Below are 11,283 nucleotides of genomic sequence, written 5' to 3'. Positions count from 1 at the left end.
TTTCATTCTTTTATGTCCTTTGGTTTGTTTTTCAAAGTGGACAGTTTTCAGAGTCCGCATAAACAGGCTCACAGGGTGGAGGGTGAACACTCCAGGGCTCTTGAGGACAATGCTAGTCATCCCCACCGTCTCCAACATCTGCTTTCAACTTCCTTCACTTATGGTTTCATAATGGAGATCTCATGTTCATTTTCAGAGGTACAAAGCAAAACCCTCATTTGGTCCTTCTGGAAGCAGGTAATAGAGAAAGTTTGATGCTCTTCCTGATCATACTTATGCACATGAATCTTGATAACCTTTTAGTGTCTGGCCACATGAGAGAAATAGGGATGTAAGCTGCATATTTAATGTTATTTTTTTTAGGGGTCACATTTTTAAAAAAGCAAAACAAAGAAAAAGGAAATAAAAACAGCTAAAGTTTAAAAAGAAACAAAGTAGGGGACTCCCCTGGTGGTCCAGTGGTTAAGGCTCTGAGCTTCCACTGCAGGGGGTACAGGTTTGATCCATGGTCTGGAAATAAGATCCTACATGCCTTGTGGCATGGGCAAAAAAAAAAAAAAATATATATATATATATATATGAAAGAAAAAATTATTTAGGAGTGTACTTGATTGAACCCGATATATTCAAAATATTGCAGTTTAAACATGTGGTCAATATAAAAGTTACTGAGATACTTGACGTGGCTTCTCGTACTGAGTCTTCTGAACCCGGTATAGATTTCACATTTACGGCACATTTCCATTTGGACCGACCATATTTAAGGGCTCAGCAGCCACAGTGGCCAATGGCCACCATCTTGCACAACCCAGCTCTACTGTGTTACTTTTTTTTTTTTCCTTGCCTTGCAACTTGCGGATATTAGTTCTCCTACCAGGGATTGAACCCACGACCTCGGCAGTGAATGCTCAAGAGTTCTAACCACTGAATTGCCAGGGAATTCCCTCTACTCTTACATTAATGCAGAGTTTTGTGTAAACTCTTCCCACTTTTGGCTATGTCTGCAAAAGTTTTCCTTTAAATTAGCCTTAAAATATATACATATAGGGGGTGAGGAGGGGTGAATAAAAAGAAAAAATACATATGTGTGTATGTGTATGTAATGTATATATATATATATAGGCTTCACAGGTGGCACTAGGGGTAAAGAACACGCTTGCCAGTGCAGAAGACATGAGACACACGTTCTTCGATCCCTGGGTCGGGAAGATCCCCTGGAGGAGAGCATGGCAACCCACTCCAGTATTCTTGCCTGGAGAATCCCCATGGACAGAGAAGCCTGGCGGGCTACAGTCCATGCAGTCACAAAAGAGGCAGACAAGACTGAAGTGACTTAGCGCGCTGGTGTGCACACACACACACACACATATAAATTCAACTAATATTTCTTAAGCACCTACTAAAGGCCAAGCCCTGTCCCAAGTGCTTGGGACACGCTAGTCAACAGAAAGATCCTCATCTGGGGACTTTCCTGGCAGTCCAGTGGCTAAGACTCCATGCTCCCAATGCAGGGGACACAGGTTCCACCCCAGTCAGGGAGCTAGATCTCACATGCCGCAACAAAAGACCCCATATGCCACAGCAAAGATCAGAGATCCCCATTGCCGCAACTGGCTCAGCCAGTTGCGAATACCTGGCTCGGCCAAAAGAATAAAAATAAATAAATTTTTAAAAGATTTGTCTCAGCACCATGCATGTATTCCCATTACAGATAAGGGTCCAAACAGAGACACTCTTCTAATTGATCGTCCAAATGGAGACACTGTTGAGAGTGAAAGGGGGGTGTGTTGTTAATAATTAAGCCAGACGACACACTCCTAGGCATACAGGGACTTATTGACCCAGTTTTTTAAAAAGTAGAGGCATATCTCTACAGCATGTGGAAAACCCATATCACTTGCTATAAATAGGTTAGGAAAACTAAACTCGGTGAAAAAACAATGCCGATGCTTTCAAATTCCAGTTAGAGAGACTTCCCTGACCGTCCAGCGGTTAGGAGTCTGTGCTTTCACTGCTGAGGGTGCGGATTAATTTCTGGTTTAGGGGAACTAAGATCCCGCAAGCTTCATGGATCGGCCAGAATTAAATAAATAGACTCTGGGCTCTCAGTGTTCTGGGCTCGGGTTCAATCCCTGGTCGGGGAACTAGATCCCACATGCCACAATTAAAGATGCTGCAATGAAGACTGAAGGTCAGTCCTGCCGCAACTAAGACCTGGCACAACCAAATAAATAAAAATAAATATTTTAAAATTTCTGAAAAATATGTCTCCATATATAATTGAATATATATTATATATATATGAATCACTGTACTATACACCTGAAATTAACACAACATTGTAAATCAACAATACTTCAATAAAGAACTAACTTAAAAAAAAGAACTGGAAAAAAAAGGTATGACTTTCTCAGTATGTGTGTGCACGTGTTAAGCTGCTTCAGTTCGTGTCTGACTCTCTGCGACCCCATGGACTGTAGCCCACTAGGCTCTTCTGTCCATGGGATCCATTCACCACCAAGCAAGAGACTGGAGTGGGTTGCCATTTCGACCTCCAGGGTATCTTCCGGACCCACGAACCAAACCCAGGGATCAAGCCTATGTCTCTTGCATCTCCGGCATGGGCAGGCAGGTTTTTTACCACTAGTGCCACCAGGGAAGCCCCATATACACACTGCTGCTGCCGCCACTGCTGCTAAGTCACTTCAGTCATGTCCGACTCTGTGCGACCCCATAGACGGCAGCCCACCAGGCTCCTCCATCCCTGGGATTCTCCAGGCAAGAACACTGGAGTGGGTTGCCATTTCCTGCTCCAATATACACACTACTAAACATAAAATAGGTAACCAACAAGGGCCTATTGTACACTACAGGGAACTATATTCAATATTTTGCAATAGCCTATAATGGAAAATAATCTGAGATATATATATTTATATGAATATATATTCATATATATTTACATGAACATTTTGCTATATACCTGAAAGTATATAAATCAAGTGATTTATATACTTGTAAATCAAGTGAAAGTGAAAGTGTTAGTCGGTTCGATCATGTCTGACTCTGCAACACCATGAACTGTAGCCCATCAGTGTCCTCCGTCCATGGGATTTCCCAGGCAAGAATACTGGAGTGGATTGCCATTTCCTTCTCCAGGGGATCTTCTCGACCCAGGGATCAAACCCAGGTCTCCGGCATTGCAGGTGGATTCTTTACCATCTGAGCCACTAGGGAATCCCATTGTAAATCAACTATACTTCAATTTGAAAAGAAAGGAAGAAAGAAAGACTCTGACTCCTATGCGAAGAACAGACTGTATGAGGTGAGCACAGAGCAGGGAATTTTGGGAACAGGAAACACAGGTCCAGGTAGTGATGACAGGGCTGGGACAGGGGCAACAGCAGAGGAGAGGGTGCCAAGTGGTCAGAAATTTAGGAGGGAGGAGGGGCAGAGTAATGCAATTGAGGGAGGGGATGGGAGAGAGGGGCAGGGGAATAAAGGATGAGAAAAAGAGAGGAGTCCACAACCTCTGGCTTTGATGATGGGAGTGGGGGGATGGAGTCACAGGAGGAGGAGAGAATATGGGAAAAGAGGTCAAATTTGTGTTTGGGATGCCTGGTGAACATCCCAAGGATGAGGTCCAGGAGGCAATTATAATAATTACTATAATTAGCACATGAGCTCTATGCTTACACTGCATAGAGCATGCCTGCATGCTCAGTTGTGTCTGACTTGTTGCAACCCCATGGACTGTAGCCTGCCCACCAGGCTCCTCTGCCTATAGAATTTTCCAGGCAAGAATACTGGATTGGGTTGCCATTTCCTCCTCCATCTTTCTGACCCAGGGATCAAACCCGAGTCTCCTGCATCTCCTGCATTGTAGGCAAATTCTTCACCACTGTGCCACCTGGGAAGCCCCTATACTTACACTATCATTAATCAACCATTTATTGTGCACTAGCTATGACAAAGCAGTGATGGCCACAAACACAGTCTCTGCCCTCACAGGGTTGATGTTCTGTTGGTGGGGGACAGAAACTAAATATGTAAATATATTTGTGAAAATTAAAAACAGGAAACCTCAACTAAAATTGGCATCAAAGGGACTTCCCTCGTGACGCAGTGGTTAAGATCCCACACTCCCAAGGCAGGGGGCCCTGATTTGATCCCTGGTCAGGAAAACTAGATTCCACATGCTGCAACTAAGAGCCTCCATGACTCAACTAAAAGATTCCGAATGCGGCAACTAAGACCCAGCGCAGGCAAATTAAAAAAAGAAAAAGGAGTTAAAAAGGCTTGCAGAGGGAGCTCTTATGACCTGCCACTCTTCAATTACCCCAAACAGGAAGACATCAGTTACAGACCCCAACCAGAAGAGAGGCACCTTACGCTCCCAAACAGAAACTGCTACTACTTCACTCAAGTGGGAGAAAAGAAGACTTTCTTCCTGTCCAGCCAATGGAAACACCACAATTCAGCCAATCAAAAGCTGGCCTCACCTGAAGGCTTTCATTTTTCTGTTGTGCATGACTTCTTTGTTCCACCCTCTTTTCTATAAAAGTCTTCCATTTTGTACAATCCTAAAGGAAATGAACCCTCAATGGAAGGTTGATTGGAAGGACTGATGCTGAAGCTGAAGCTCCAATACTTTGGCCACCTGATTCAAAGAGTCAGCTCATTGAAAAAGACACTGATGCGGGGAAAGATTGAAGGCAGGAGAAGAGGGTGACAGAGGATGTGATGGTTGGATGGCATCATTGACTCAATGGACATGGTTTTGAGCAAACCCTGGGAGATGGTGAAGGACAGGGAAGCCTGGGGTGCTGCAGCCCATGGGGTCGCAAAGAGTTGGACACAACTGAGTTACTGAACAACAACAACTGGGAATTATCTCTGCTTGACAGATGAGATGTTGCTTGATTCATGAACCTTTTAATAAGGGCAATAAGATCTTCACATTTACTCAGTTGAATTTGGTTTATTAACAGGATTGAGAGGGAAATATACTTTAATGTCAAGGGAAGATAAATAAATCCTCCTTACGGCAGAAGAGATGTGGAATAAAGCAAGATAAAGAGACAGAGAAGGGGAGAGTGTCTGACATCCCAGATGTTGTTTAGTCGCTCAGTTGTGTCCGACTCTTTGCAACCCTATGGACTGTAGCCCACCAGGCTCCTCTGTTCATGGGATTCTTCAGGCAAGAATACTAGAGTGGGTTGCCATTTCCTTCTCCACAATCAAACCTGCATCTCCTGCTTGGCAGAGGGATTCTGACATCCAGTAAGGATTTATATATATTTGTTAAACAAAGACCCAATGACTGACGGTGGTGGTAGATTAGATCTGTTTAGATCAATGATCTAGTTACACTCCAAGATTCCCTAAGATTTCTTCCCTGTTATACAGAGTGAGGAAACCGAGGCCGCCGTAGGGATGGAAACTGCAACCCAGAAAGAAGGGGACCTCTAAGAAGAAAAGGTCCACACACAGATGCCCGCCAGGAGCTGTCATTTACTGGGGCAGCGAGGGTGGGAGTGGGCGTACCGCAGAGCAGCGCGCATTGACCTATGACGTCATCGGGACGTTAAATAGCGTAACACTACCTGGACGTAGCCCTATTTCCCTTCCCGGACAGGTCATCTGGTGGCCCGGTACTATCTGAATCAAACCTCTCATTGGCTACTCGCCCCGTCAATCCGTTCCATTCTTCCAGTCTTCCGCCCCGCCTTCCAGAACTCGCTTCTGATAGGCTGGTGAGGCTGTCACTTCCGAAAGGTCCGCATTCCTTCCGCCTTTCTCCGGGAGACCGAGGGCGAAGAAGGTGGGTCTCCGGAGGCGCCCACCCCAGAGGCTCTGCTTCCGTCTCTTATTGGCTGCCCTGGGTGCCGGTCGCTACATCACCCACCGCTGATTGGCCATTCGGCCGCCGCTCTGCGCGGCGCCGGCTCCGCCCCCGTCGGGTGTTTGTGGTGGGGCTGCGGAGTCGCCGATCCCGCCGGAAGCGCCAGGACAATGGGGACCCGGGACGACGAGTACGACTACCTATTCAAAGGTGCGGTCGGTGGGGCACAGACGGGCAAGCGGGCGGTGGCAGGCAGGAGCCGAGGCTGCGCTTCAGGCCTCTGGGCCTAGGCCGCAGCCCGAAGCTTGGGGCCCAGCAGGCCGGGCAGCCGAGAAAGGCCAGTGAAGGCCGGTCTTGGTCAAGTTCGGGCCAGGGTGCGCGGCCATGCGAGGCCGGCTGCCCAGAGAGGCTTGGGGGCCCGGGATGCGCCGAGGCGGGGCCAGGGCCCAGAGTGGGTGGGGCCCCGGGCAGTGGGAGAGGCCGTTAGGGGCGGGGCCTTCAGAGGGGCGGGGCCGCCCCAGCATTTGGCGGGCCGGGCTGAGTGGAAAGCTCCCTTCGCGATGGGGGCGGGGCCGTTAGAGGCGGTGCTAGGATGTGGTGGGCGTGTCCAAGAAATGGGCTGGGCGAATGGGGGCGGTGCTCTCACCTGGTGGGAGGGGCCTGTTTTGATTAGTGGCAGTGCATCTGTAGGGTGCCCGGGAAGGTAGGGGAGAACAATGGGGATCAAGGTGTGGTGGTGGTGGGAGGGCAGTGGAGCCTGGATTGGGAAGTGGAGTCGGAAATGCGTTGAGGGGCACCTGGAGTGGGGGGGGAAGTCAGGGACTGTGTGTGCTAAACCCAGACCTAATGGTTAACTCTTAGAACTCTTTTAAGAGCGCTCTCCAAATACCTGCACTTTTCTAAGCACTTTACACACGTGAATTCATTGAAGCCCTCGCCACAGTGAGGTCGGTATTGTATTATCCAGTCTTTCTCTTTACGAACCTGGAAACGGGCACAGTTTACGTGGTGGAGCAGGATTTGAACCCAGACCATTTAAGCAGTGTACCTGGGGTTGTCAGACCTCCTCCTCCAACCTACCAAAGGATCTTCCTTGGCCAGGGAGCAGAGGGCTCTAGGGGCCTCAAGTAAGACGTGGGCAGGTCAGGCAGCCATTGCTGGGCTGGCTTAGGGGTCACTGACTTTCCAGAGCCTTCTGTGCCAACCTAGGCTTTGGCCAGGTCCTGTGCCACTGAGCTGTGTTCCCCGGCCGACATTGGCCACCCTTGAGAGCTAACTCCAGGCCCACTCGGGGCACCCTTGCCATGCTACCTCCCATGCCAGCCTTTGGCATCTTTGCCTCATTGGGGGAGCTTGGCCATGGCTGGGAATGTAGTGTGCCCGTCACTATGTGTCTGTGGTATCATCCCTGGTTGAGTCTGGGGTTCTGGGGACCTTGGGGATGTAGAAAGTGGGATCTCCAGTAGTGAATGGTTTCTGGGCAGAGGGAGTCCCTGTGCCACTCTGTCACACAGCATTGTGGGCTCCAGGAGCTGCTTGCAAGCTCATAGGTTGCCAGCAGGTGAGGCTGTGTGGTCAGCAGGCATCTGGCTCAGGTGCTGAGCCCTGGGGGGTCTCACATTAGAGGCGAGAATGGACACTGTCAGGGCTTTGAGGGTGGGTGACAGGTGGCCTGGATGCCAGTCCTGCAGCACATGGTGCCTATGTCTACCCAGCCTACTCCAGGGGGCTGCTCCCCAGGTGCTGACTGGCTCCCACCTGCATGTGTACTGCTGGGCAGGCCTGGGTAGGGGACGTTCCTCCCAGAGTCTCTTTTCTTTTATAAATATTTATTTATCTGGCTGCATTGGGACTTAGTTGCGGCATGTGGGATCTAGTACCCTGACCAAGGATTGAACCCTGGCCCCCTTGCATTGGGAGCATGGAGTCTTAGCCACTGGGTCGATCACCAGGGAAATTCCCCCTCCCAGTGTTTCTGTGGTCCTTCCTCACTTGTTATTTGCAGGGCTGGTTTAGGGGTCACTGACTTTCCAGAGTCTTCTGTGTGAACCTAGGCTTTGGTCAGGTCCTGTGCCGCTGAGCTGGGCTCCCCAGCTGACATTGGCCACCCTTGAGAGCTAATTCCAGGCCCACTTGGAACACAACAATTTGCTGTTGTAAATAATCCAGCTCCAAGTGTTTGCACGAGTCATCTTTTGTCCTTTGGTTTATTTCCTTGAAGTCTGTTCCCAGAAGAACAGTTACTGGGTCAGGGGCACTGGAACTGGGCTGTGCGCTTCCCAGGACCCATCTCCTGAGTCCTCTTTCTGGAAATACTTCAGGGACAACTGGCCCCAGGGGGCAATGCCCGCCTGCCCCACTGCCCTCTCCCCCTGCGCTCTAGCAGGTGCCCTGGCGGGTCAGAAGTGACAGTCTAACCCACAAGGTCAGCGGTTCCCAGTCTGGTCGTCTGAGACCTCCCTTCACACTTAATGCCTTGTCAGAGGACCTCTCTATTATTTTTTGACCCTCTATTATTTATTTTTGGCTGTGCTAAGTCTTTGTTGCTGTGCGGACTTTTCTCTCGTTGCGGCAAGAGGGGGCTAGTTTCTCTGTGGTGGTGTCGGCTTCTCATTGCAATGGCTTTTCTTGTTGCAGAGCATAGACACTGGGGCATGCGTGTTTCAGTAGTGTTGGCTCCCAGGCTCAATAATTGTGGCACACAGGTTTAGCTGCCCTATGGCATGAGGGATCATCCCAGACCAGGGGTTGAACCTGTGTCTCCTGCATTGGCAGGCAATTCTTTACCACTGAGCCACCAGGGAAGAACCCTCCCCCTCCCCTGCCAATTATCTTTTAATATTTGTCTCTAAATCCACTCAGTTAAATAGGAAAAGGAAATTCTGACTCTGGGAAATAAAGAAGGAAGGAAGACAGCAGGCAGCGAGCTGCCACTATCGCATCACTGGCCATAAATATGGCAAGTAGACAGAAATGTGAATAAGCTGCCCCCCCACAGGCCCTCCTGTGACCCCATGGCCTGCAGAGGGTCAGGTCTGGGCAGTAGAGAGGTGTCCAGACACAGCTGTGCTGGAAGGGTTGACAAGGATCCACTTTCTCACCACACAGCTCCCCCGCCCTGCCGCCTGGTCGGGGGAGCCCTTCTGGAGTGGAGTGGTTTGTGATCTTCCCATCACCCATCCTGTGCCCAGCCTCCCCCAGGCTTCAGTCACCTTTCCCTGGCCCTGCCCTGGGCATGGAGGGGCCACACCGCTCACTCAGGACACTGGCTGCCCTCTGCCCAGCCCTCCCGGCACCAATGTGCTTTTCTGGCAGCCACATCACAGGTTGGCTCCCCTGTCCTCCTGGTCAAGGCCAACAGGTCCCCCTGGGGGTTTTCCCACATGCTTCTCCTTTTCCACTAGGCTCATCCCTCGCACCCCCAGAAGTGAGTTTATTTATTTGTATCTAATTATAGACCCTCACTTTTATCCTGCTAACATTTTATCCTTTTCAGTCCAGGGCCATTTCCCCAGCCTGCCCGTCAATTCCCCAGGGGTTCCCTTGACCTCTCCTCTGATGGACCAGGTGGTGAGGTCCACAGTGGGAGCATCTGTGACCCCTGATCAACCTGGAGTGGGGGGGGCAGTGCCTCTGATGGCCACTCAGTGGCCTGAGTGTCAGAGGCTGGACTCTAGATGTGCTGCACTGTCCTGGGGCAGGGCAGGGGACCAAGGGTTTCCAAGAGGTGCCAGCTCTTTGTTTTTGCCAGCGGGGCTTGCCTGCTTGGCCAGCCAAGTGGTGTGCCCTGGGGGACTGTGTCCCGGCCAGTGATGCCACCAACTTCTGGGGAAATGCTGGGGGCCATGTCCTCAAGGGCTCTTTCTTTCCCTGAGACAACAGATGACTTGTACTTTGGACAATGCCATCCTCATTCCACAGCCTGCACACAGGACTGGCCTGGCCACTGCCTCACCAGCCAGTTCTGCACTGGGCACCGTGTGCCAGGGACCTAGGGGGCAGCCCTGCCTTCTGGGCCATTTGTCTGGGCTGTGGCTGGTGGCCCTTGTGTGGCTCTGGGCTCCACTGTTCTCATGGCGTGACCTTGGGCCAGGGGACTTGGTCACTCTGGGTTAAGCATCCCCAACTATACATGATCATGTGAGCATCTGTCCCTGGGGTGGCCTTGCGAACTCCATAACAAAGCCCTTAGGGCTGGGCCTGGCCTGTGGGGCTCAAGAGATTGTTGGCTGGGCCAGAGCAGACCCCATGTGGAGAATGGGACCCCCAGGCTGGACAGATGGACAGGGCTGGGAAGACCGTGAGAGGGTAGGGGGAATACAGGGCCGGGCCCAAAGGGACCCTCTTCCTCTGCATTTCCTGTTCTGTTCCTGAGGACATGAGACCTGTGTGCAAATCTTCTTGGCTTTGGCCAGATTCATGCCATCACCATGGGAAGGAGGTCAGGGGTTGGGGGTGTGGACAGTGGGCCCACAGTCAGTCCAGCCGTGGCCCCACTGGCATGGCTGGGAGTCCTTGGCCCTCAGGCCCATGTTCACTGACCTCTTTCCACCATTCTCTGAAGTCAACTTGGCATTCTTGTGTCTGGTGCCCATGGTGTCAGGAGAGGACATTGGCATTGTCATCAGTGGCTTGGTGGTAGTTTGAGAGGAGAGGAGTGCCTGAACCCAGGGGTTTTGAAGGATGAATAGGAGTTTCCAGCTACTGTAGGGGGTCAGGATACCCCAGATGGTGGGAGAGGAGGCTAAACCCAGACCCCTGAGCTCAGCCCTGTACTTAGGAATCCTGGGTTCACATCCTGCTGAACCACTCTTCAACTGGATGGTCCCACGCAAGTGGCTGCCTGTCTGCACCTCAGTTTCTCATCTGTAAAATGCGTCATGTGATGTATATGTGAGGTGATAGCACATCAAGAGCTTTCTCAGCACAGAACATTCTTCTTGTTCTTGTTATTCTTGGCTCTAATGCAGCCAGTCCAGAGAGCGTACTGAGTCCTGGGAGCTGCCTGGCCTACCCCTCCTTACTTAGAGCCCGAGGATGGTGACCTGGGCATCTCCCAGTGGGGGAGAGGTGGGCCTGGGAAGCTCCGCCAGCTCCTTTGGCATTCGTTCATCCAATAGGTATTAATCAGGTGTGTCCTGTGCGCCACACCGCGCCAGGTCCTGGGGATACGACAGCAAACCAGACTGTCCAAGATGGCTGCCCTCGAGGCAGAGTGACAAAAAAAATCATTAAATGAAAGCTGGCGAGTGTGGTGGGTTGGAAGCTATGGAGGAAAGGCAGGGAAGGGGACTGGGGAGTGACGTTTTAAGAAAATGGCAGGGTTTGGCCTCCTTGATCAAGTGCCACCAGAGGGGCCACACAGAGGAGAGCAGGAACCCGGTGGGTACTTGGGGAATAACCTTCCAGGTAAAGGGTAGTGTCGCGAGGAGGCCCAC

General features: G+C 50.9%; 1 protein-coding gene across 1 annotated transcript in view; it reads left to right on the top strand.

The window, feature by feature from the left end:
- Window positions 1-5,827: 5,827 nt before the first annotated feature.
- Window positions 5,828-11,283, top strand: part of RAB11B (RAB11B, member RAS oncogene family) — a 10,134-nt gene continuing 4,678 nt past the window's right edge. The window contains exon 1 of the mRNA XM_010828266.1: window positions 5,828-6,055. Within this exon, the coding sequence (XP_010826568.1) occupies window positions 6,016-6,055 (40 nt within the window). The 5' untranslated portion in view covers window positions 5,828-6,015. The remainder of the gene's footprint in view (window positions 6,056-11,283) is intronic.

The sequence above is a fragment of the Bison bison genome, unplaced genomic scaffold, assembly GCF_000754665.1.
Source record: "Bison bison bison isolate TAMUID 2011002044 unplaced genomic scaffold, Bison_UMD1.0 scf7180017864492, whole genome shotgun sequence".
NCBI lineage: Eukaryota > Metazoa > Chordata > Mammalia > Artiodactyla > Bovidae > Bison > Bison bison.
The sequence above is the reverse complement of the archived record's forward strand: the minus strand, read 5'-3'. Positions and strand labels throughout refer to the sequence as shown.